Here is a 27,886-nt window from a genome sequence, read left to right on the forward strand (position 1 = left end):
ATGAGGTAGTACTGTCCATGGTGCTGAAACCTCAGGGTGATGGGGTAGTACTGTCCATGGTGCTGAAACCTCAGTGATGCGGTAGTACTGTCCATGGTGCTGAAACCTCAAGGTGATGTAGTAGTACTGTCCATGGTGCTGAATCTTCAGAGTGATGAGGTAGTACTGTCCATGGTGCTGAAACCTCAGAGTGAAGTTTCAGCACCAGGGACAGTACTACCTCATGGTGCTAATATACCTTCCAAGCTTAGCAGCAGCCTAATTGTGCCTAATTGTGCCTAATTGCAGCCTAATTGTGATGCTAATGTACCTTCCAGACTTAGCAGCAGCCTAACTATGATGCTAATGTAACTTCCAGGCTAAGCAGCAACCTAACTGTGATGCTAATGTACCTTCCAGCCTTAGCAGCAGCCTAAATGTGATGCTAATGTACCTTCAAGGCTTAGCAGCAGCCTAAATGTGATGCTAATGTACCTTCAAGGCTTAGCAGCAGCCTAAATGTGATGCTAATGTACCTTCAAGGCTTAGCAGCAGCCTAAATGTGATGCTAATGTACCTTCAAGGTTAGCAGCAACCTAACTGTGATGCTAATGTACCTTCAAGGCTTAGCAGCAGCCTAATTGTGATGCTAATGTACCTTCCAGACTTAGCAGCAGCCTAAATGTGATGCTAATGTACCTTCAAGGCTTAGCAGCAGCCTAAATGTGATGCTAATGTACCTTCAATGTTAGCAGCAACCTAACTGTGATGCTAATGTACCTTCCAGGCTTAGCAGCAGCCTAACTGTGATGCTAATGTTCCTTCCAGGCTTAGCAGCAGCCTAAATGTGGTGCTAATGTACCTTCCAGGCTTAATAGCAGCCTAAATGTGGTGCTAATGTACCTTCCAGGCTTAGCGACAGCCGAAATGTGATTCTTCCAGGCTTTCTGTCCTGGGCTAAAGCATTATAGCATGTAAACATGGCTAGCAATACAAGCTAGCATTCAAACATAGCTAGCAATACATGTGGTCACCTCCACCCTCAAAAACATTGCCTTTAGCATCGCTATACGGGACACTGGAACTACACATGCAAACCCCTGTGAAGCAGGCTGTGCCTTATCTCGCTCCGCTCTCTTTTCTACACTCGTTACTGTGTGGAGTAAGAGGAAGATACCATAAAACACCGATCTTAGATTCCTTTTATGGTTTTACAAACATCGGTTAAAGGGCCAATGCTGCCATTTTTTTAATCTCAATATCAAATCATTGCTGGGTAACAACTTAAGTACTTTAATGTGATTTCTTTTCAATCAAATGGTCAAAGAGAAACACAAAAAAGCTTCTTAGCACGAGCAATTCCTAAAGCAGGAATTTAGCTAAGACTGTCTTATACGCTTGTGTGTATAAGGTAGTTGTTGTGAAATTGTTAGATTACTTGTTAGATATTACTGCATGGTCGGAACTAGAAGCACAAGCATTTCGCCACACTCGCAATAACATCTGCTAACCATGTGTATGTGACCAATAACATCTGCTAACCATGTGTATGTGACCAATAACATCTGCTAACCATGTGTATGTGACCAATAACATCTGCTAACCATGTGTATGTGACCAATAACATCTGCTAACCGTGTGTATGTGACCAATAACATCTGCTAACCATGTGTATGTGACCAATAACATCTGCTAACCATGTGTATGTGACCAATAACATCTGCTAACCGTGTGTATGTGACCAATAACATCTGCTAACCATGTGTATGTGACCAATAACATCTGCTAACCATGTGTATGTGACCAATAACATCTGCTAACCATGTGTATGTGACCAATAACATCTGCTAACCATGTGTATGTGACCAATAACATCTGCTAACCTTGTGTATGTGACCAATAACATCTGCTAACCGTGTGTATGTGACCAATAACATCTGCTAACCATGTGTATGTGACCAATAACATCTGCTAACCATGTGTATGTGACCAATAACATCTGCTAACCATGTGTATGTGACCAATAACATCTGCTAACCATGTGTATGTGACCAATAACATCTGCTAACCATGTGTATGTGACCAATAACATCTGCTAACCATGTGTATGTGACCAATAACATCTGCTAACCATGTGTATGTGACCAATAACATCTGCTAACCATGTGTATGTGACCAATAACATCTGCTAACCGTGTGTATGTGACCAATAACATCTGCTAACCATGTGTATGTGACCATTAACATCTACTAACCATGTGTATGTGACCAATAACATCTGCTAACCATGTGTATGTGACCAATAACATCTGCTAACCGTGTGTATGTGACCAATAACATCTGCTAACCATGTGTATGTGACCAATAACATCTGCTAACCGTGTGTATGTGACCAATAACATCTGCTAACCATGTGTATGTGACCAATAACATCTGCTAACCATGTGTATGTGACCAATAACATCTGCTAACCATGTGTATGTGACCAATAACATCTGCTAACCATGTGTATGTGACCAATAACATCTGCTAACCATGTGTATGTGACCAATAACATCTGCTAACCGTGTGTATGTGACCAATAACATCTGCTAACCATGTGTATGTGACCATTAACATCTACTAACCATGTGTATGTGACCAATAACATCTGCTAACCATGTGTATGTGACCAATAACATCTGCTAACCGTGTGTATGTGACCAATAACATCTGCTAACCTTGTGTATGTGACCAATAACATCTGCTAACCGTGTGTATGTGACCAATAACATCTGCTAACCATGTGTATGTGACCAATAACATCTGCTAACCATGTGTATGTGACCAATAACATCTGCTAACCATGTGTATGTGACCAATAACATCTGCTAACCATGTGTATGTGACCAATAACATCTGCTAACCATGTGTATGTGACCAATAACATCTGCTAACCATGTGTATGTGACCAATAACATCTGCTAACCATGTGTATGTGACCAATAACATCTGCTAACCATGTGTATGTGACCAATAACATCTGCTAACCGTGTGTATGTGACCAATAACATCTGCTAACCATGTGTATGTGACCATTAACATCTACTAACCATGTGTATGTGACCAATAACATCTGCTAACCATGTGTATGTGACCAATAACATCTGCTAACCGTGTGTATGTGACCAATAACATCTGCTAACCATGTGTATGTGACCAATAACATCTGCTAACCGTGTGTATGTGACCAATAACATCTGCTAACCATGTGTATGTGACCAATAACATCTGCTAACCATGTGTATGTGACCAATAACATCTGCTAACCATGTGTATGTGACCAATAACATCTGCTAACCATGTGTATGTGACCAATAACATCTGCTAACCATGTGTAGGTGGCCAATAACATCTGCTAACCGTGTGTATGTGACCAATAACATCTGCTAACCGTGTGTATGTGACCATTAACATCTACTAACCATGTGTATGTGACCAATAACATCTGCTAACCGTGTGTATGTGACCATTAACATCTGCTAACCATGTGTATGTGACAAATACAATTTGATTTGATTTGAGTGGTCTGAGTGGGGAGGGTAAAAACTGAAAACTAGCTGTTATTGGCAGAAAGTTTTCTAAATAGAATACAATAGAGTGTCTAGTTTGAGAAACAGACGCCTCACAAGTCCTCAACTGGCAGCTTCATTAAATAGTACCCGCAAAACACCGGTCTCAACGTCAACAGTGAAGAGGCGACTCTGGGATGCTGACATTCTAGGCAGAGTTCCTCTGTCCAGTCTTAACGTCAACAGTGAAGAGGACTACTACTATCCTATAGACTACTACCCTATAGACCCTGGTCTAAAGTAGTGCACTACTACCCTATAGGCCCTGGTCTAAAGTAGTGCACTATAAAGGGAATAGGGTGCCATTTGGGATGCTGCCTCTATCTTTATAATGGCCATTTCCTAGTATAAGTGTTGACAATATATAAGACAACATGAACACAATTCTGTTAACATTCAGACTCTTAGCGCTCCATTGTTACCCAGCAGATCTGCTAACAGTCGACGAGTGTCTTCAGGGTTTAGACACATGATGCTGCTTGCTATTTCACCACAGCCTCCTCCTTTTAATATAGCTGTCATCAGCTGCCAATGACTGCCTTTCATGGTGTCACTGAGTTCAGACAGATCAATATGGTACTGTCAGGACCTGTCCTCACTGGAACTAGACTGAGAGGAGAGGAGGGGAGGAGAGGAAAATATAGGAGAGGAGAAGATAGGAGGAGAGGAGAAGACAGGAGGAGAGGAGAAGACAGGAGAGGAGAAGACAGGAGGAGAGGAGAAGACAGGAGAGGAGAAGACAGGAGAGTTGGACAAGAGAAGGCAGGAGGGGAGGGTTGGAGAGGAGAAGAAAGGAGGGGTGGGTTGGAGAGGAGAAGACAGGAAGGGAGGGTTGGACAGGAGGGGATAAGATAGGAGGGGAGGGTTGGAGAGGAGAAGCTAGGAGGGAGGGTTGGAGAGGAGAAGACAGCAGGGAGGGTTGTAGAGGAGAAGACAGGAGGGGAGGGTTGGAGAGGAGAAGCTAGGAGGGAGGGTTGGACAGGAGGGGGGGTTGGAGAGGATAGGAGGTGAGGGTTGGAGAGGATAGGAGGGAGGGTTGGAGAGGAGAAGACAGGAGGGAGGGTTGGAGAGGAGAAGACAGGAGGGAAGGGTTGGAGAGGAGAAGAAAGGAGGGGAGGGTTCGAGATGAGAAGACAGGAGGGGAGGTTGGACAGGAGGGAAGGGTTGGAGAGGAGAAGCTAGGAGGGAGAGTTGGAGAAGAGAAGACAGGAGAGGAGGGTTGGACAGGAGGGGAGGGTTAGAGAGGAGAAGACAGGAGGAGTGGGTTGGAGAGGAGCGGAGAATACAGGAGGGGAGGGTTGGAGAGGAGAAGGCAGGAGAGGAGGGTTGGAGAGGAGAGGAGAAGACAGGAGGGGAGGGTTGGAGAGGAGAAGACAGGAGGGGAGGGTTGGAGACTAGAGGAGAAGACAGGAGGGAAGGGTTGGAGAGGAGAAGGCAGGAGGGGACAGTTGGGCAGGAGAGGAGAAGACAGGAGGGAAGGGTTGGAGAGGAGAGGAGAAGGCAGGAGGAGAGGGTGGTTTTGTATCTATACAAGCCAAGCAATGGAAAGTGGTAGGGAGGAGAGTATGTGTGTGTGTGCGTGTGTGTGCGTGTGTGTGTGTGTGTGTGTGTGTGTGTGTGTGTGTGTGTGTGTGTGTGTGTGTGTGTGTGTGTGTGTGTGTGTGTGTGTGTGTGTGTGTGTGTGTGTCTGTGTGTATGTGTGTATGTGTGTGTGTGTGTGTGTGTGTGTGTGAGACAGTCTGCACCTAAACCCAGTCAGAAAGAAGGATGCAGGCAGGTACTCCTGTGCTGTGAAAGGCTTCAAGGATTTCCACTCTTCTGAAGTGGCTCCTGAATAACTGCTTGGACGTGAGACACACACAAGAAGATCTGTGTGTAATTCTGCCTTGCACTGCCACATACCCCAGTTGTCAGACAACCACAGGAAAACACTGGTTAAAACCTGTGGATGGTCAATTATATGAGGCTTGTGGGAAGAACCTTGGAGATGAGGTCTGTCCTGGCTACTGAGGTGGAGGTGAGGTCTGTCCTGGCTACTGAGGTGGAGATGAGGTCTGTCCTGGCTACTGAGGTGGAGGTGAGGTCTGTCCTGGCTACTGAGGTGGAGATGAGGTCTGTCCTGGCTACTGAGGTGGAGGTGAGGTCTGTCCTGGCTACTGAGGTGGAGATGAGGTCTGTCCTGGCTACTGAGGTGGAGATGAGGTCTGTCCTGGATACTGAGGTGGAGATGAGGTCTGTCCTGGATACTGAGGTGGAGATGAGGTCTGTCCTGGCTACTGAGATGGAGATGAGGTCTGTCCTGGATACTGAGGTGGAGATGAGGTCTGTCCTGGCTACTGAGGTGGAGATGAGGTCTGTCCTGGCTACTGAGGTGGAGATGAGGTCTGTCCTGGCTACTGAGGTGGAGGTGAGGCCTGTCCTGGCTACTGAGGTGGAGATGAGGTCTGTCCTGGCTACTGAGGTGGAGGTGAGGTTTGTCCTGGCTACTGAGGTGGAGATGAGGTCTGTCCTGGCTACTGAGGTGGAGGTGAGGTCTGTCCTGGCTACTGAGGTGGAGATGAGGTCTGTCCTGGCTACTGAGGTGGAGGTGAGGTCTGTCCTGGCTACTGAGGTGGAGATGAGGTCTGTCCTGGCTACTGAGGTGGAGATGAGGTCTGTCCTGGATACTGAGGTGGAGATGAGGTCTGTCCTGGATACTGAGGTGGAGATGAGGTCTGTCCTGGCTACTGAGATGGAGATGAGGTCTGTCCTGGATACTGAGGTGGAGATGAGGTCTGTCCTGGCTACTGAGGTGGAGATGAGGTCTGTCCTGGCTACTGAGGTGGAGATGAGGTCTGTCCTGGCTACTGAGGTGGAGATGAGGTCTGTCCTGGCTACTGAGGTGGAGATGAGGTCTGTCCTGGATACTGAGGTGGAGATGAGGTCTGTCATGGCTACTGAGGTGGAGATGAGGTCTGTCCTGGCTACTGAGGTGGAGATGAGGCCTGTCCTGGATACTGAGGTGGAGATGAGGTCTGTCCTGGCTACTGAGGTGGAGATGAGGTCTGTCCTGGCTACTGAGGTGGAGATGAGGTCTGCCCTGGCTACTGAGGTGGAGATGAGGTCTGTCCTGGCTACTGAGGTGGAGATGAGGTCTGTCCTGGCTACTGATGTGTTTCTGTTAACCGTAATAACCTGGTTAATGATGTGTTAACCGTAATAACCTGGTTAATGATGTGTTAACCATAATAACCTAGTTAATGATGTGTTAACCGTAATAACCTGGTTAATGATGTGTTAACCTTAATCACCTGGTTAATGATGTGTTAACCGTAATAACCTGGTTAATGATGTGTTTCTGTTAAACGTAATAACCTGGTTAATGATGTGTTTCTGTTAAACGTAATAACCTGGTTAATGTGTTTCTGTTAACCGTAATAACCTGGTTAATGATGTGTTTCTGTTAAACGTAATAACCTGGTTACTGATGTGTTTCTGTTAGCCGTAATAACCTGGTTAATGATGTGTTTCTGTTAGCCGTAATAACCTGGTTAATGATGTGTTTCTGTTAGCCGTAATAACCTGGTTAATGATGTGTTAACCGTAATAACCTGGTTAATGATGTGTTAACCGTAATAACCTGGTTAATGTTGTGTTAACAGTAATAACCTAGTTAATGATGTGTTTCTGTTAACCGTAATAACCTGGTTAATGATGTGTTAACAGTAATAACCTGGTTAATGATGTGTTAACCGTAATAACTTGGTTAATGATGTGTTTCTGTTAACCATAATAACCTGGTTAATGATGTGTTAACCGTAATAACCTGGTTAATGATGTGTTAACTGTTATAACCTGGTTAATGATGCGTTAACCATAATAACCAGGTTAATGATGTGTTAACCGTAATAACCTGGTTAATGATGTGTTAACCATAATAACCTGGTTAATGATGTGTTAACTGTAATAACCTGGTTAATGATGTGTTAGCCGTAATAACCTGGTTAATGATGTGTTAACCATAATAACCTGGTTAATGATGTGTTAACCATAATAACCTGGTTAATGTTGTGTTAACCGTAATAACCTGGTTAATGTTGTGTTAACCGTAATAACCTGGTTAATGTTGTGTTAACCATAATAACCTAGTTAATGATGTGTTTCTGTTAACCGTAATAACCTGGTTAATGATGTGTTAACCGTAATAACCTGGTTAATGATGTGTTAACCGTAATAACCTGGTTAATGATGTGTTTCTGTTAACCGTAACAACCTGGTTAATGATGTGTTAACTGTAATAACCTGGTTAATGATGTGTTTACCATAATAACCTGGTTAATGATGTGTTTCTGTTAACCGTAATAACCTGGTTAATGATGTGTTAACCGTAATAACCTGGTTAATGATGTGTTAACCGTAATAACCTGGTTAATGATGTGTTTCTGTTAACTGTAATAACCTAGTTAATGATGTGTTAACCGTAATAACCTGGTTAATGATGTGTTTCTGTTAGCTGTAATAACCTGGTTAATGATGTGTTAACCGTAATAACCTGGTTAATTATGTGTTAACCGTAATACCCTGGTTAATGATGTGTTTCTGTTAACCATAATAACCTAGTTAATGATGTGTTAACCGTAATAACCTGGTTAATTATGTGTTAACCGTAATACCCTGGTTAATGATGTGTTTCTGTTAACCGTAATAACCTGGTTAATGATGTGTTAACCGTAATAACCTGGTTAATGATGTGTTAACCGTAATAACCTGGTTAATGATGTGTTAACCGTAATAACCTGGTTAATGATGTGTTAACCGTAATAACCTGGTTAACGATGTGTTTACCGTAATAACCTGGTTAATGATGTGTTAACTGTAATAACCTAGTTAATGATGTGTTTCTATTAGCTGTAATAACCTGGTTAATGATGTGTTTCTGTTAACCGTAATAACCTGCTTAATGATGTGTTAACCGTAATAACCTGGTTAATGATGTGCTTCTGTTAACCGTAATAACCTGCTTAATGATGTGTTAACCGTAATAACCTGGTTAATTATGTGTTAACCGTAATAACCTGGTTAATGATGTGTTAACCGTAATAACCTGGTTAATGATGTGTTAACCGTAATAACCTGGTTAATGATGTGTTAACCGTAATAACCTGGTTAATGATGTGTTAACAGTAATAACCTAGTTAATGATGTGTTAACCGTAATAACCTGGTTAATGATGTGTTAACCGTAATAACCTGGTTAATGATGTGTTAACTGGAATAACGTAATACCCTGGTTAATGATGTGTTTCTGTTAACCGTAATAACCTAGTTAATGTCACCAAGGTGCTAAAGAAACAGAACACTAACGTCAGGCCGATAATTCCCTCTTTCTGAACTGATACTGAACAACCGTAGAAGAAACTGCATGAATAAAAAGCCTGTCGGTACACTACAGACCCATTTGCTAAGCAGAGGCTAATTGAGTGAACGCTGTTAACAAGGTGTTTCAATTCCCCGTGTCATGCCGTCCAGGTATCAACGAAAGAGAATATTACATGGTTTTGATTCCCCTCGTAGTGAATGAATAAGCCCACTTTAAAATCAAAGGATTCGGGAAACCTCATTATGATGTCCACTCACACCTTTTTTGTTTTTAAGTCAATTGAGAACATTGTGACCTAACGGTTTGCTGAAAAACACAACCGGGTGATGAATCACATTATCAGTGATATTCAGATGTTGATGAGGGTACGATGCATTATTAAAACTACTTCGCAGAGTTCTAATGCATCAGAGGATACGTGTCTGAGTTTTCAAATACTCAAATATCTCCCTCTCCCTCCCCTCTCTCTCTCTCTCTCTCTCTCTCTCTTTCTCTCCCCCACCCTCTCTCTCAGTGTCTCTCTCCCAGCCCTCTCTCAGTGTCTCTCTCCCACCCCTTTCTCTCTCTCTCTCTCTCCCCCACCCTCTCTCTGTGTCTCTCTCCCACCCCTCTCTCCCACCCGTCTCTCTCTCTCTCTCTCCCACCCCTCTCTCTCTCCCACCACTCTCTCTCTCCCACCACTCTCTCTCCCACCCCTCTCTCCCACTCCTCTCTCTCTCTCTCTCTCTCCCACCCCTCTCTCTCTCCCACCACTCTCTCTCTCCCATCACTCTCTCTCTCCCACACCACTCTCTCTCCCACCCCTCTCTCCCACCCCTCTCTCTCAGTGTCTCTCTCCCACCTCTTTCTCTCTCCCCTACCACTCTCTCTCTCTCCAACCTCTCCAAACACACACTTAACAACCTTCGGTTCAGACCACCACACGATTCAGACCACCACACGGTTCAGAACACCACACGGTTCAGACCACCACACGATTCAGACCACCACACGATTCAGACCACCACACGGTTCAGACCACCACACGATTCAGACCACCACACGATTCAGACCACCACACGGTTCAGACCACCACACGGTTCAGACCACCACACGATTCAGACCACCACACGATTCAGACCACCACACGGTTCAGACCACCACACGATTCAGACCACCACACAATTCAGACCACCACACGGTTCAGACCACCACACGATTCAGACCACCACACGGTTCAGACCACCACACGGTTCAGACCACCACACGGTTCAGACCGCCACACGGTTCAGACCACCACACGGTTCAGACCACCACACGATTCAGACCACCACACGGTTCAGACCACCACACGATTCAGACCACCACACGGTTCAGACCACCACACGATTCAGACCACCACACGGTTCAGACCACCACACGGTTCAGACCACCACACGATTCAGACCACCACACGGTTCAGACCACCACACGATTCAGACCACCACACGATTCAGACCACCACACGGTTCAGACCACAACACAATTCAGACCACCACACGATTCAGACCACCACACGATTCAGACCACCACACGATTCAGACCACCACACGGTTCAGACCACCACACGATTCAGACCACCACACGATTCAGACCACCACACGATTCAGACCACCACACAGTTCAGACCACCACACGATTCAGACCACCACACGGTTCAGACCACCACACGGTTCAGACCACCACACGGTTCAGACCACCAAACAATTCAGACCACCACACGATTCAGACCACCACACGGTTCAGACCACCACAATGTTCAGACCACCACACGATTCAGACCACCACACGGTTCAGACCACCACACGGTTCAGACCACCACACGGTTCAGACCACCACACGATTCAGACCACCACACGGTTCAGACCACCACACGGTTCAGACCACCACACGGTTCAGACCACCACACGATTCAGACCACCACACGGTTCAGACAACCACACGATTCAGACCACCACACGATTCAGACCACCACACGGTTCAGACCACAACACAATTCAGACCACCACACGATTCAGACCACCACACGATTCAGACCACCACACGATTCAGACCACCACACGATTCAGACCACCACACGGTTCAGACCACCACACGATTCAGACCACCACACGGTTCAGACCACCACACGGTTCAGACCACCACACGATTCAGACCACCACACGACTCAGACCACCACACAGTTCAGACCACCACACGATTCAGACCACCACACAGTTCAGACCACCACACGATTCAGACCACCACACGGTTCAGACCACCACACGGTTCAGACCACCACACGGTTCAGACAACCACACGGTTCAGACCACCAAACAATTCAGACCACCACACGATTCAGACCACCACACGGTTCAGACCACCACAATGTTCAGACCACCACACGATTCAGACCACCACACGGTTCAGACCATCACACGGTTCAGACCACCACACGGTTCAGACCACCACACGGTTCAGACCACCACACGATTCAGACCACCACACGATTCAGACCACCACACGGTTCAGACCACCACACGGTTCAGACCACCACACGGTTCAGACCACCACACGATTCAGACCACCACACGATTCAGACCACCACACGGTTCAGACCACCACACGATTCAGACCACCACACGATTCAGACCACCACACGGTTCAGACCACAACACGATTCAGACCACCACACGGTTCAGACCACCACACGATTCAGACCACCACACGATTCAGACCACCACACGGTTCAGACCACAACACGATTCAGACCACCACACGATTCAGACCACCACACGATTCAGACCACCACACGGTTCAGACCACCACACGATTCAGACCACCACACGGTTCAGACCACCACACGATTCAGACCACCACACGATTCAGACCACCACACGATTCAGACCACCACCCAAGCTCTAAATAATGGCCTAATAATCTCGTCTAGGATGCAAGGCATTCACAGTTTGACTGTGTTCCAAATGCCACCCTTTTCCCTATGTAATATAGTGCCCTATATTTGACCAGGACCCCGGTTTAAACTAGTGCACTACATAGGGAATAGGGTGGCATTTGAGATATCTATTTCTCTGTCTGATCAAAGGCCTACCCTAGTCTTATGGGGTGAGAGAGCCTCACATCTGTAGAACATTCTGAATTCTCCACATAATTTGCTTTCTATTTATAAACTTCCAGACAGATACATCAGAAGATAGGTGTTCTTAGCGAGTAATATACCCTACTCCTTAGCTAGTAATATATCCTAGTCCTTAGCTAGTAATAGATCCTACTCCTTAGCTAGTAATATACCCTACTCCTTGGCTAGTAATAGATCCTACTCCTTAGCTAGTAATATACCCTACTCCTTAGCTAGTAATATACCCTACTCCTTAGCTAGTAATATACCCTACTCCTTAGCTAGTAATATATCCTAGTCCTTAGCTAGTAATAGATCCTACTCCTTAGCTAGTAATATACCCTACTCCTTGGCTAGTAATAGATCCTACTCCTTAGCTAGTAATAGATCCTACTCCTTAGCTAGTAATATACCCTACTCCTTAGCTAGTAATATACCCTACTCCTTAGCTAGTAATATACCTTACTCCTTAGCTAGTAATAGATCCTACTCCTTAGCTAGTAATAGACCCTACTCCTTGGCTAGTAATAGATCCTACTCTTTAGCTAGTAATATATCCTACTCCTTAGCTAGTAATATACCCTTACTGCTTAGCTAGTAATAGATCCTACTCCTTAGCTAGTAATATATCCTACTGCTTAGCTAGTAATAGATCCTACTCCTTAGCTTGTAATATATCCTACTCCTTAGCTAGTAATAGATCCTACTCCTTAGCTAGTAATTGACCCTACTCCTTTGAAGATGCAAAATATTGTTTTGTGGAACAAACAAGAAATAAGACAAAAAAACAGAAAACTTGAGCGTGCAAAACTATTCACCCCACCAAAGTCAATACTTTGTAGAGACATCTTTTGAGGCAATTACAGCTGCAAGTCTCTTGGGGTATGTCTCTATAAGCTTGGCCCATTCTTCAAGGCAAACTGCTCCAGCTCCTTCAAGTTGAATGGGTTCCGCTGGTGTACAGCAATCTTTAAGTCATACCACAGATTCTCAATTGGATTGAGGTCTGGGCTTTGACTAGGCCATTCCAAGACATTTTAATGTTTCCCCTTAAACCACTCGAGTGTTGCTTTAGCAGTATGCTTAAAATCATTGTCCTTCTGGAAGGAGAACCTCCATTCCAGTCTCAAATCTCTGGAAGATAGAAACAGAAAAAATTTCCCGCAAGAATTTCCCTGTATTTAGCGCCATCCATCATTCCTTCAATTCTGACCAGTTTCCCATTCCATGCCTATGAAAAACATCCACACAGCATGATGCTGCCACCACCATGCTTCACTGTGGGGATGGTGTTCTCGGGGTGATGGGAGGTGTTGGGTTTGCGTCAGACATAAAGTTTTCCTTGATAGCCAAAAAGCTCAATTTTAGTCTCATCTGACCAGAGTACCTTCTCCATATTTGGGGGAGTCTCCCACATGCCTTTTGGAGAACACCAAATGTGTTTGCTTATTTTTTTTCTTTAAGTAATGGCTTTTTTCTGGCCACTCTTCCGTAAACCCCAACTCTATGGCTTAAAGTGGTCCTATGGACAGATACTCCAATCTGCGCAGTGGAGCTTCGCAGCTCTGCAGCTCCTTCAGGGTTATCTTTGGTCTCTTTGTTGCCTCTCTGATTAATGCCCTCCTTGCCTGGTCCGTGAGTTTTGGTGGACGGCCCTTTCTTGGCAGGTTTGTTGTGGTGACATATTCTTTCCATTTTTTAATAATGGATTTAATGGTGCTCCATGGAATGTTCAAAGTTTTGCATATTTTTTTATAACCCAACCCTGATCTGCTTGCTTGGTGGTGCCCCTTGCTTAGTGGTGTTGCAGACTCTGGGGCCATTCAGAACAGGTGTATATATACTGAGATCGTGTGACAGATCATGTGACACTTAGATTGCACACAGGTGGACTTAAAAAAAAAAAATTTAAACAAGATTTTTATTTGATTTCACTTGACCAATATGGACTATTTTGTGTGTGTCAATTACATGAAATCCAAATAAAAATCCATTTAAATTACAGGTTGTAATGCAACAAAATAGGAAAAACGCCAAGGGGGATGAAAACTTTTGTAAGGCACTGTATTGATATTAATAAACTCAGTGTATAACTGTTTAAAAGTATTTACTGATTACTTGCATTAGGGGGGGGGGGGGGGGGTCACAACAGTTGCCCCTCCCCCCCCAAAAAAATCTAAAGGAAGATTTTTCTGAATGTCTATCCTATATCTGAGAGACATAAGAAAGATCAGGATTTTTTTTTACATGTACAGCAGTACAGCCTACTATATATATATGTATATAAATATATATATATATATATATATATATAGCAGTACAGCCTACTATATATATAGCAGTACAGCCTACTATATACAGTTGAAGTCGGAAGTTTACATACAATTTAGCAAAATACATTTAATCTCAGTTTTCACAATTCCTGACATTTAATATCACCACTTTATTTTAAGATGTGAAATGTCAGAATAATAGTAGAGAGAATGATTTATTTCAGCTTTTACTTCTTTCATCACATTCCCAGTGGGTCAGAAGTTTACATACACTCAATTAGTATTTGGTAGCATTGCCTTTAAATTGTTTAACTTTGGTCAAACGTTTCGGGTAGCCTTCCACAAGCTTCCCACAATAAGTTGGGTGAATTTTTGCCCATTCATCCTGACAGAGCTGGTGTAACTGAGTCACGTTTGTAGGACTCCTTGCTCGCACACGCTTTTTCAGTTCTGCCCACAAATGTTCTATAGGATGAGGTCAGGGCTTTTTGATGGCCAATACCTTTTTCTGGAATTTTCCAAGCTGTTCAAAGGCACAGTCAACTTAGTGTATGTAAACTTCTGACCCACTGGAATTGTGATACAGTGAATTATATGTGAAATAATCTGTCTGTAAACCAATGTTTGTAAAAATGACTTGTGTCGTGCATGAAGTAGATGTCCTAACCGACATTTCCAAAACGAATGTTTGTCCACAAGAAATGTGTGGAGTGGTTGAAAAACGAGTTTTAATGACTCCAACCTAAGTGTATGTAAACTTCCGACTTCAACTGTATACAAAAGTATGTGGACACCATTTCAAATTAGTGGATTTGGCTATTTCAGGCACACCCGATGCTGACAGGTGTATAAAATATAGCACACAGACATGCAATCTCCATAGACAAACATTGTCAGTAGAATAATGCGTCTGGCCTGTTTTTCACGGTTTGGGTTAGGCCCTTAGTTCCAGTGAAGGGAAATCTTAATGCTACAGCATACAATTACATTCTAGACAATTCTGTGCTTCTAAATTCGTGGCAACAGTTTGGGATGAAATGGAATGCCAATGAGATGGTGCGAGGCCTTGCTTCCAGGCCTACATCAGTGATTCTCACTAATGCTCTTGTGGCTGAATGGAAGCAAGTCCCTGCAGAAATGTTCCAATATCTAGTGGAAAGCCTTCCCAGAAGAGAGGAGGCTGTTATAGCAGCAAAGGGGGGGACCAACTCCAGATTAATGCCCATGATTTTGGAATGAGATGTTGGGCGAGCCGGTGTCCACATACTTTTGGTGATGTAGTGTACTTTTGGTAATGTGGTGTACTTTTGGTAATGGAGTGTACTTCTGGTAATGTAGTGTACTTTTGGAAATGTAGTGTATTTTTGGTAATGTAGTGTACTTTTGGTAATGTAGTGTACTTTTGGTAATGTGGTGTACTTTTGGTAATGTAGTGTACTTTTGGTAATGTTGTGTACTTTCAGTAATGTAGTGTACTTTTGGTAATGTAGTGTACTTTTGGTAATGTAGTGTACTTTTAGTAATGTAGTGTACTTTTGGTAATGTAGTGTACTTTTAATAATGTAGTGTACTTTTGGTAATGCAGTGTACTTTTCGTAAAGTAGTGTACTTTTGGTAATGCAGTGTACTTTTGGTAATGTAGTGTACTTTTGGTAATGTGGTGTACATTTGGTAATGTAGTGTACTTTTGGTAATGTGGTGTACTTTTGGTAATGTAGTGTACTTTTGGTAATGTAGTGTACTTTTGGTAATGTGGTGTACTTTTGGTAATGTAGTGTACTTTTGGTAATGTGGTGTACTTTTGGTAATGTGGGGTACTTTTGGTAATGTAGTGTACTTTTGGTAATGTGGTGTACTTTTGGTAATGTAGTGTACTTTTGGTAATGTAGTGTACTTTTGGTAATGTAGTGTACTTTTGGTAATGTAGTGTACTTTTGGTAATGTAGTGTACTTTTGGTAATGTGGTGTACTTTTGGTAATGTAGTGTACTTTTGGTAATGTGGTGTACTTTTGGTAATGTAGTTTACTTTTGGTAATGTGGTGTACTTTTGGTAATGTAGTGTACTTTTGGTAATGTGGTGTACTTTTGGTAATGTAGTGTACTGTTGGTAATGTAGTGTACTTTTGGTAATGTAGTGTACTGTTGGTAATGCAGTGTACTTTTGGTAATGTAGTGTACTTTTGGTAATGTAGTGTACTTTTTGTAATGTAGTGTACTTTTGGTAATGTAGTGTACTTTACCCCTTATTTCCGTCACTAGACATTCTCCATATATGCAGTACTTCCATGTATTTTTGTCCCGGTATCAGGGCCTTCGGACGAGTGAGGCCTGTGGGCATCCTAGAGCAAAACAACCGATATGTACCAGTTTGTGAGTCTCACCTTTACACAGATGGGCTATATTAGTGGGTAACCAAGACGCTACAAGACGATTTTGTGAGAATACCGATTTTTGGGATGTCTCATGGTCTGACAAACACCGCTCTAGCTCTGTCAACTTTCTCCGCGGATGCGGAAGTGTTACATAGGCGGATGCGGTGGATTGAGAAGCATCCAATGTAAAAAACAAAAAACATATCTCTAGTTTAAACTGGCTGATTTTTATGGGGTTTATTTTATTATGCTAATTCCATTTCCGCCGAGTTGATCTTCTGATATCTTATCCAAAGAAAAAAATAAACATCGTCTGAAGGTATCGATCTATTTTCTGCACTAATTCAGTGTTTTCCCTTGTCAGCATCGATGGTTTAACCGCTCATTGAACAACACTAACGGAGCAAACAGCTCATTCCGCTGGTGCGTCATCTTCCTAGAAAAGCGGTGACTGGCGCCATTGTGTGGATTTACGGGACATTTCACGAAACGAGTTGTTAACTCTAACTTCTTAGGAATTGAATAAATCAACACACTTCGATGAAAATACAACGTGTCCAATCTATTGTTGAACAGACCGTTTTGAAAGCTTTTTTTCCCCCATACCTTTATGGTTTCGGGACAACTAGTCAATTGAGTAGCATAGATTACCCCACTTTCTATACCTATTGCTCAACTTTGATAAGATAAGTGCTGCAGATATCAACTTGTAGGTCTATCACTTATTCAAGATGAGTAGTTCAACAAATAAAGCCTCCTAGATCGACAGTCCATCTCGGGGGAGTGAACAGATACATATTTTTACAATTCATCCATTCCTTTCCTGGACCAAGTTCCTGTGGGCAGGCCAATAAAATGCATTGGAAAATTCTCCCCGCTCATTCCGACTGGAGTGCTGGTTAAAGAACACGTCTACGGAGTACTGTCAAGTCAACAAAAGAAAATAGCCGAACTTCACAACTGATAGGTAAGAGATGCAGCGCTTTCATTCCATAACGGCTCTTTTTTTTAAAATGTATTCTTATGACATTGTGGGCACATGATACCCGTGTTGATTTACATTTGGCTGAGTTTATTTAACTTGGCAAGTCAGTTAAGAACAAACTCTTATTTTGACGGCCTAGGCTACCTGCCTTGTTCAGGGGCAGAACGAAAGATGTGTACCTCGGGGATTTGAACTTGCAACCTTTCAGTTACGAGTCCAACGCGCTAACCACTAGGCTAACTGCCTCTAACCACTAGGCTAACTGCCTCTAACCTCTAGGCTAACTGCCTCTAACCTCTAGGCTAACTGCCTCTAACCTCTAGGCTACCTGCCTCTAACCACTAGGCTACCGTGCCTCTAACCACTAGACTACCTGCCTCTATCCACTAGACTACCTGCCTCTAACCACTAGGCTACCGTGCCTCTAACCACTAGACTACCTGCCTCTATCCACTAGACTACCTGCCTCTAACCACTAGACTACCTGCCTCTAACCACTAGACTACCTGCCTCTATCCACTAGACTACCTGCCTCTAACCACTAGGCTACCTGCCTCTATCCACTAGGCTACCTGCCTCTAACCACTAGGCTACCTGCCTCTAACCACTAGACTACCTGACTCTAACCACTAGGCTACCTGCTCTAACCACTAGGCTACCTGCCTCTAACCACTAGACTACCTGCCTCTATCCACTAGACTACCTGCCTCTAACCACTAGGCTACCTGCCTCTATCCACTAGGCTACCTGCCTCTAACCACTAGGCTACCTGCCTCTAACCACTAGACTACCTGACTCTAACCACTAGGCTACCTGCTCTAACCACTAGGCTACCTGCCTCTAACCACTAGGCTACCTGCCTCTAACCACTAGACTACCTGCCTCTAACCACTAGGCTACCTGTCTCTAACCACTAGGCTACCTGCCTCTAACCACTAGGCTACCTGCCTCTAACCACTAGGCTACCTGCCTCTAACCACTAGGCTCACAACTAGGCTACCTGCCTCTAACCACTAGGCTACCTGCCTCTAACCACTAGGCGACCTGCCTCTAACCACGAGACTACCTGCTCTAACCACTAGGCTACCTGCCTCTAACCACTAGGCTACCTGCCTCTAACCACTAGGTTACCTGTTCTAACCACTAGACTACCTGCCTCTAACCACTAGGCTACCTGCTCTAACCACTAGACTACCTGCCTCTAACCACTAGGTTACCTGTTCTAACCACTAGACTACCTGCCTCTAACCACTAGGCTACCTGCTCTAACCACTAGACTACCTGCCTCTAACCACTAGGCTACCTGCTCTAACCACTAGACTACCTGCCTCTAACCACTAGGCGACCTGCCTCTAACCACTAGGCTACCTGCCTCTATGCACTAGGCTACCTGCCTCTAACCACTAGGCTACCTGCCTCTAACCACTAGACTACCTGACTCTAACCACTAGGCTACCTGCTCTAACCACTAGGCTACCTGCCTCTAACCACTAGGCTCACAACTAGGCTACCTGCCTCTAACCACTAGGCTACCTGCCTTCAACCACTAGACTACCTGTCTCTAACCACTAGGCTACCTGCCTCTAACCACTAGGCTACCTGCCTCTAACCACTAGGCTACCTGCCTCTAACCACTAGGCTACCTGCCTCTAACCACTAGGCTACCTGCCTCTAACCACTAGACTACCTGCCTCTAACCACTAGGCTACCTGCCTCTAACCACTAGGCGACCTGCCTCTAACCACTAGACTACCTGCTCTAACCACTAGGCTACCTGCCTCTAACCACTAGGCTACCTGCCTCTAACCACTAGGTTACCTGTTCTAACCACTAGACTACCTGCCTCTAACCACTAGGCTACCTGCTCTAACCACTAGACTACCTGCCTCTAACCACTAGGTTACCTGTTCTAACCACTAGACTACCTGCCTCTAACCACTAGGCTACCTGCTCTAACCACTAGACTACCTGCCTCTAACCACTAGGCTACCTGCTCTAACCACTAGACTACCTGCCTCTAACCACTAGGCGACCTGCCTCTAACCACTAGACTACCTGCCTCTAACCACTAGACTACCTGTTCTAACCACTAGACTACCTGCCTCTAACCACTAGGCTACCTGCTCTAACCACTAGACTACCTGCCTCTAACCACTAGACTACCTGCCTCTAACCACTAGGCTCACAACTAGGCTACCTGCCTCTAACCACTAGGCTACCTGCCTCTAACCACTAGGCGACCTGCTTCTAACCACGAGACTACCTGCTCTAACCACTAGGCTACCTGCCTTTAACCACTAGGCTACCTGCCTCTAACCACTAGGTTACCTGTTCTAACCACTAGACTACCTGCCTCTAACCACTAGGCTACCTGCTCTAACCACTAGACTACCTGCCTCTAACCACTAGGTTACCTGTTCTAACCACTAGACTACCTGCCTCTAACCACTAGGCTACCTGCTCTAACCACTAGACTACCTGCCTCTAACCACTAGGCTACCTGCTCTAACCACTAGACTACCTGCCTCTAACCACTAGGCGACCTGCCTCTAACCACTAGACTACCTGCCTCTAACCACTAGACTACCTGTTCTAACCACTAGACTACCTGCCTCTAACCACTAGGCTACCTGCTCTAACCACTAGACTACCTGCCTCTAACCACTAGACTACCTGCCTCTATCCACTAGACTACCTGCCTCTAACCACTAGGCTACCGTGCCTCTAACCACTAGACTACCTGCCTCTATCCACTAGACTACCTGCCTCTAACCACTAGACTACCTGCCTCTAACCACTAGACTACCTGCCTCTAACCACTAGACTACCTGCCTCTATCCACTAGACTACCTGCCTCTAACCACTAGGCTACCTGCCTCTATGCACTAGGCTACCTGCCTCTAACCACTAGGCTACCTGCCTCTAACCACTAGACTACCTGACTCTAACCACTAGGCTACCTGCTCTAACCACTAGGCTACCTGTCTCTAACCACTAGGCTCACAACTAGGCTACCTGCCTCTAACCACTAGGCTACCTGCCTCTAACCACTAGACTACCTGCCTCTAACCACTAGGCTACCTGTCTCTAACCACTAGGCTACCTGCCTCTAACCACTAGGCTACCTGCCTCTAACCACTAGGCTACCTGCCTCTAACCACTAGGCTATCTGCCTCTAACCACTAGGCTACCTGCCTCTAACCACTAGGCTACCTGCCTCTAACCACTAGGCTCACAACTAGGCTACCTGCCTCTAACCACTAGGCTACCTGCCTCTAACCACTAGGCGACCTGCCTCTAACCACTAGACTACCTGCTCTAACCACTAGACTACCTGCCTCTAACCACTAGGCTACCTGCCTCTAACCACTAGGTTACCTGTTCTAACCACTAGACTACCTGCCTCTAACCACTAGGCTACCTGCTCTAACCACTAGACTACCTGCCTCTAACCACTAGGTTACCTGTTCTAACCACTAGGCTACCTGCTCTAACCACTAGACTACCTGCCTCTAACCACTAGACTACCTGCCTCTAACCACTAGGCTACCTGCTCTAACCACTAGACTACCTGCCTCTAACCACTAGGCGACCTGCCTCTAACCACTAGACTACCTGCCTCTAACCACTAGACTACCTGTTCTAACCACTAGACTACCTGCCTCTAACCACTAGGCTACCTGCTCTAACCACTAGGCTCACAACTAGGCTACCTGCCTCTAACCACTAGGCTACCTGCCTCTAACCACTAGACTACCTGCCTCTAACCACTAGGCTACCTGTCTCTAACCACTAGGCTACCTGCCTCTAACCACTAGGCTACCTGCCTCTAACCACTAGGCTACCTGCCTCTAACCACTAGGCTCACAACTAGGCTACCTGCCTCTAACCACTAGGCTACCTGCCTCTAACCACTAGGCGACCTGCTTCTAACCACGAGACTACCTGCTCTAACCACTAGGCTACCTGCCTTTAACCACTAGGCTACCTGCCTCTAACCACTAGGTTACCTGTTCTAACCACTAGACTACCTGCCTCTAACCACTAGGCTACCTGCTCTAACCACTAGACTACCTGCCTCTAACCACTAGGTTACCTGTTCTAACCACTAGACTACCTGCCTCTAACCACTTGGCTACCTGCTCTAACCACTAGACTACCTGCCTCTAACCACTAGACTACCTGCCTCTAACCACTAGACTACCTGCCTCTAACCACTAGGCGACCTGCCTCTAACCACTAGACTACCTGCCTCTAACCACTAGACTACCTGTTCTAACCACTAGACTACCTGCCTCTAACCACTAGGCTACCTGCTCTAACCACTAGACTACCTGCCTCTAACCACTAGACTACCTGCCTCTATCCACTAGACTACCTCCCTCTAACCACTAGGCTACCGTGCCTCTAACCACTAGACTACCTGCCTCTATCCACTAGACTACCTGCCTCTAACCACTAGACTACCTGCCTCTAACCACTAGACTACCTGCCTCTAACCACTAGACTACCTGCCTCTATCCACTAGACTACCTGCCTCTAACCACTAGGCTACCTGCCTCTATGCACTAGGCTACCTGCCTCTAACCACTAGGCTACCTGCCTCTAACCACTAGACTACCTGACTCTAACCACTAGGCTACCTGCTCTAACCACTAGGCTACCTGTCTCTAACCACTAGGCTCACAACTAGGCTACCTGCCTCTAACCACTAGGCTACCTGCCTCTAACCACTAGACTACCTGCCTCTAACCACTAGGCTACCTGTCTCTAACCACTAGGCTACCTGCCTCTAACCACTAGGCTACCTGCCTCTAACCACTAGGCTACCTGCCTCTAACCACTAGGCTATCTGCCTCTAACCACTAGGCTACCTGCCTCTAACCACTAGGCTACCTGCCTCTAACCACTAGGCTCACAACTAGGCTACCTGCCTCTAACCACTAGGCTACCTGCCTCTAACCACTAGGCGACCTGCCTCTAACCACTAGACTACCTGCTCTAACCACTAGACTACCTGCCTCTAACCACTAGGCTACCTGCCTCTAACCACTAGGTTACCTGTTCTAACCACTAGACTACCTGCCTCTAACCACTAGGCTACCTGCTCTAACCACTAGACTACCTGCCTCTAACCACTAGGTTACCTGTTCTAACCACTAGGCTACCTGCTCTAACCACTAGACTACCTGCCTCTAACCACTAGACTACCTGCCTCTAACCACTAGGCTACCTGCTCTAACCACTAGACTACCTGCCTCTAACCACTAGGCGACCTGCCTCTAACCACTAGACTACCTGCCTCTAACCACTAGACTACCTGTTCTAACCACTAGACTACCTGCCTCTAACCACTAGGCTACCTGCTCTAACCACTAGACTACCTGCCTCTAACCACTAGACTACCTGCTCTAACCACTAGACTACCTGCCTCTAACCACTAGACTACCTGCTTCTAACCACTAGGCTACCTGCTCTAACCACTAGACTACCTGCCTCTAACCACTAGGCTACCTGCTCTAACCACTAGACTACCTGCCTCTAACCACTAGGCTACCTGCTCTAACCACTAGACTACCTGCCTCTAACCACTAGACTACCTGCCTCTAACCACTAGACTACCTGCCTCTAACCACTAGACTACCTGCCTCTAACCACTAGACTACCTGCTCTAACCACTAGAATACCTGCTCTAACCACTAGACTACCTGCCTCTAACCACTAGACTACCTGCCTCTAACCACTAGACTACCTGCCACCCCAGTTGTCAACTAACGTGAATTCACTGTGAAATCAACAAAACTATTCACCATGTCATTGGATTTAGGTTACAGAAGGGTGGAAAACGAAATGCTGTTATGATGTTGACTTTTTGCAAATCCAATTAGTTTTCCGTTGTTGATTCAAAGTCATCACAGATTTTTTTTTAAACAGTTTTTTTGTGTGTGGGGGGAAACAACGTCGATTCAACCATTTTTTTGGGGCCCAGTGGGGTATGACTGCTGGGAACAGCTAGAACAGAAGCAATGACCCTGGTTACAAGACATGGACATAACCTTCTGTACCATATGAAGTCCAGACCTCTGGGCAGGTGCGGTGATACACTTACCGTGGCCCACAGGACTGTGTGCTTATACTGTTAAAAACAAATCTAATTGTTTCAACTCATTATTATTAAAGGAGAAGTTAGATATTTTAGCCTTCGGCTATCCAGCTGTTCCCTGTAGCCTGCTGCTAGAATGGACCTGTTTCCCCTATCCAGCTGTTCCCTGTAGCCTGCTGCTAGAATGGACCTGTTTCCCCTGTCCAGCTGTTCCTTCCTCCCTGTAGCCTGCTGCTAGAATGGACCTGTTTACCCTGTCCAGCTGTTCCCTGTAGCCTGCTGCTAGAATGGACCTGTTTCCCCTGTCCAGCTGTTCCTTCCTCCCTGTAGTCTGCTGCTAGAATGGACCTGTTTCCCCTATCCAGCTGTTCCTTCCTCCCTGTAGCCTGCTGCTAGAATGGACCTGTTTCCCCTGTCCAGCTGTTCCTTCCTCCCTGTAGCCTGCTGCTAGAATGGACCTGTTTCCCCTATCCGGCTGTTCCCTGTAGCCTGCTGCTAGAATGGACCTGTTTCCCCTGTCCAGCTGTTCCTTCCTCCCTGTAGCCTGCTGCTAGAATGGACCTGTTTCCCCTATCCAGCTGTTCCTTCCTCCCTGTAGCCTGCTGCTAGAATGGACCTGTTTCCCCTATCCGGCTGTTCCTTCCTCCCTGTAGCCTGCTGCTAGAATGGACCTGTTTCCCCTATCCAGCTGTTCCTTCCTCCCTGTAGCCTGCTGCTAGAATGGACCTGTTTCACAATTTAGTGTGTTTCACAATTTAGTGTGTCAGCTACATCATTTAAAGACCAAATGCACAGATCTAAATAGACAGGAATTACAAAAAATATAGGAATATTAGAACGAGCAATGTCAGAGTCCGGAATAGAAATGTACACTGAGTTCACAATTTACATTAAGAACACCTGCTATTTACACTGAATATACAAAACATTAAGAACACCTGCTCTTTCCATGTCATAGACTGACCAGGTGAAAGATATGATCCCTTATTGATGTCACCTGTTAAATCCACTTCAATCAGTGTAGATGAAGAAGAGGAGACGGGTTAAATTAGGATTTTTTTGTTGCCTTGAGACAATTTGAGACATGGATTGTGTATGTGTGCCATTCAGAGGGTGAATAGGCAAGACAAAATATTTAAGTGTCTTTGAACGGGGTATGGTAGTAGGTGCCAGGCACACCGGTTTGGGACAAGAACTGCAACGCTGCTGTATTCAAATCAGTATAATAAAACACTAATAAAAGTGATATGTCAAACCACAGCTGTTTATATTTTACCTTTATTTAACCTGGCAAGTCAGTTAAGAACAAATTCTTATTTTCAATGACGGCCTAGAAACAGTGGGTTAACTGGCTGTTCAGGGGCAGAACGACAGATTTGTACCTTGTCAGCTCGGGGATTCGAACTTGCAACCTTTCGGTTACCAGTCCAACGCTCTAACCACTAGGCTACCCTGCCTGTGTTGTGTAATATGATACAAACAGAAAGCCTAAAATAACGTATGTTTGAATACTATTCATGGAGGCTCATTGTATGATATCAGACCTTAAGACCAAAACATGAAGGTGGAAAATGGTTGGGTGGTGAACTCATGGAGAGAGAAGGTTAAGGGGTGTTATGTTGTGATCACATGATCTCTAGTAAAAAAACTTATACTGTTCTACAAACCTACAGAGTTACAAGTTAAATCACTCAAGACATGTCCTTAGAAAATAACATGTCCTTAGAAAATAACATGTCCTTACAAAATAACAAGTCCTTACAAAATAACATGTTCTTACAAAATAACATGTCCTTAGAAAATAACATGTCCTTACAAAATAACATGTCCTTACAAAATAACATGTCCTTACAAAATAACATGTCCTTTCTTACAAAATAACATGTCCTTTCTTACAAAATAACATGTCCTTTCTTACAAAATAACATGTCCTTTCTTACAAAATAACATGTCCTTTCTTACAAAATAACATGTCCTTCCTTACAAAATAACACGTCCTTACAAAATAACACGTCCTTACAAAATAACATGTCCTTTCTTACAAAATAACATGTCCTTTCTTACAAAATAACATGTCCTTTCTTACAAAATAACATGTCCTTTCTTACAAAATAACATGTCCTTTCTTACAAAATAACATGTCCTTTCTTACAAAATAACATGTCCTTACAAAATAACATGTCCTTACAAAATAACATGTCCTTACAAAATAACAAGTCCTTACAAAATAACATGTTCTTACAAATCACAGCGAGATGTCAGTTCAGACACAAACAGAGTAAGAAAAAACGTTAAAGTGTTTTAAAATAGAAAGTGGTTATAATAATGTATTAACATAATAATGTATTAACATAAATGTATTAACATATTAATGTAGAAACATAATAATGTATTAACATAATAATGTATTACCATAATACTGTATTAACATAATAATGTAGAAACACTATGTTTTATTAACACACAATTTCCCAGCATGTGTGTGTGTGTGTGTGTGTGTGTGTGTGTGTGTGTGTGTGAGTGAGAGAGAGAGAGCTAGAAAAGCGAACGTCTGTGCATGGACACTTACATCTCATACCTGTATATGTGTATTTCAATGTGTTTACGTGCTTACCCGTTAACATGAGTTCACCTGTCTCCCCCTGTATGGTACGTCCTGTATGGTACGTCCTGTATGGTACGTCGTGTTAACATGAGTTCACCTGTCTCCCCCTGCAGGTGACAGAGGATGTCCAGAGCTGACTGGTCCTTCCTGGAGCAGCTGTTGGAGGAGGGGCAGGAGTATAGCACCGGGGTGGGCCGTGTCTGGCTCACTGTCCTCTTCCTGTTCCGCATGCTGGTCCTGGGCACCGCCGCAGAGTCAGCCTGGGACGACGAACAGAACAGCTTCGTCTGTAATACCAAGCAACCTGGATGTACCGCCGTGTGTTACGACAAAGCTTTCCCCATATCACATTACCGCTATTTTGTGCTCCAGGTGATTTTTGTTTCCACGCCGACTATTTTCTATTTTGGGTATGTGGCCATGAGGGCTGCGAAGGAGAAGAACGAGGAGGAAGATGAGGAGAAGAAGAGGTCGGAGGAGGGTGGCTGTGAGGGACGAGAGAGGGGAGGAGTAAAGAAGAATGGAGAGAAGAAGAGGGAGGTGAGAATGCGGGATGAGATAGAAGAACTAGTGGAGGAGAATGGAGGGAGAAAGGTGGTGAAAGCTCTCCCAGAGGCTCCTAAGCTGAAGGGCCGTCTCCTCTGTGCCTACGCCGCCAGCATCCTCGTCAAGGTCCTCCTGGAGGTCGGCTTCATTGTCGGACTATGGTACCTCTATGGCTTCGTGATCCCGGCCCGGTTCGAGTGTGTCCGCGACCCCTGTCCTCACACGGTGGACTGCTTCATCTCCAGACCCACTGAGAAGACCATCTTCACCATCTACACCCAGACCATCGCTGGAGTCTCTCTCCTTCTCAACCTGGTAGAGCTCCTCCACCTCCTCCAGCTGGCCATCACCCATCACCTGGAGAAGCGCTATGCCCAGGAGCAGTATACCTTTCCTGGCATAGCTGTGGTCTGACTCCGGCCTGGTGCTCCAAGCCTGGAGATGGAGATGCAGCAAGCTTCGCCTTACCAGGAGAAGGGCCATCTGCATTTACCCATGAGGGAGGCCAGCTACACCAAGCCCAGAGAGAGTTATCTGGACCTGGGGAGGCCAGCTACACCAAGCCCAGAGAGAGATCTGGACCTGGGGGAGGCCAGCTACACCAAGCCCAGAGAGAGATCTGGACCTGGGGGAGGCCAGCTACACCAAGCCCAGAGAGAGATATCTGGACCTGGGGGGAGGCCAGCTACACCAAGCCCAGAGAGAGATAGTTATCTGGACCTGGGGGGAGGCCAGCTCCACCAAGCCCAGAGAGAGATATCTGGACCTGGGGGGAGGCCAGCTACACCAAGCCCAGAGTAAGAGATCTGGACCAGTTGGAGGCCAGCTACACCAAGCCCAGAGAGAGATATCTGGACCAGTTGGAGGCCAGCTACACCAAGCCCAGAGAGAGATATCTGGACCTGGGGGGAGGCCAG

The 27,886-nt window shown here is 45.3% G+C and overlaps 1 protein-coding gene across 1 annotated transcript; it reads left to right on the plus strand.

Annotated features, from left to right (window-relative positions):
* Positions 1–17,030: 17,030 nt before the first annotated feature.
* On the plus strand, positions 17,031–27,663 carry LOC110496761 (gap junction alpha-4 protein). The gene is made up of 2 exons (XM_021572795.2): positions 17,031–17,697; positions 26,537–27,663. The coding sequence occupies exon 2, from the start codon at positions 26,547–26,549 to the stop codon at positions 27,381–27,383; it is 837 nt and encodes a 278-aa protein (XP_021428470.2). The 5' UTR covers positions 17,031–17,697; positions 26,537–26,546; the 3' UTR covers positions 27,384–27,663.
* Positions 27,664–27,886: the final 223 nt, after the last annotated feature.

The sequence above is a fragment of the Oncorhynchus mykiss genome, chromosome 18 (genome assembly GCF_013265735.2).
Source record: "Oncorhynchus mykiss isolate Arlee chromosome 18, USDA_OmykA_1.1, whole genome shotgun sequence".
Lineage (NCBI taxonomy): Eukaryota > Metazoa > Chordata > Actinopteri > Salmoniformes > Salmonidae > Oncorhynchus > Oncorhynchus mykiss.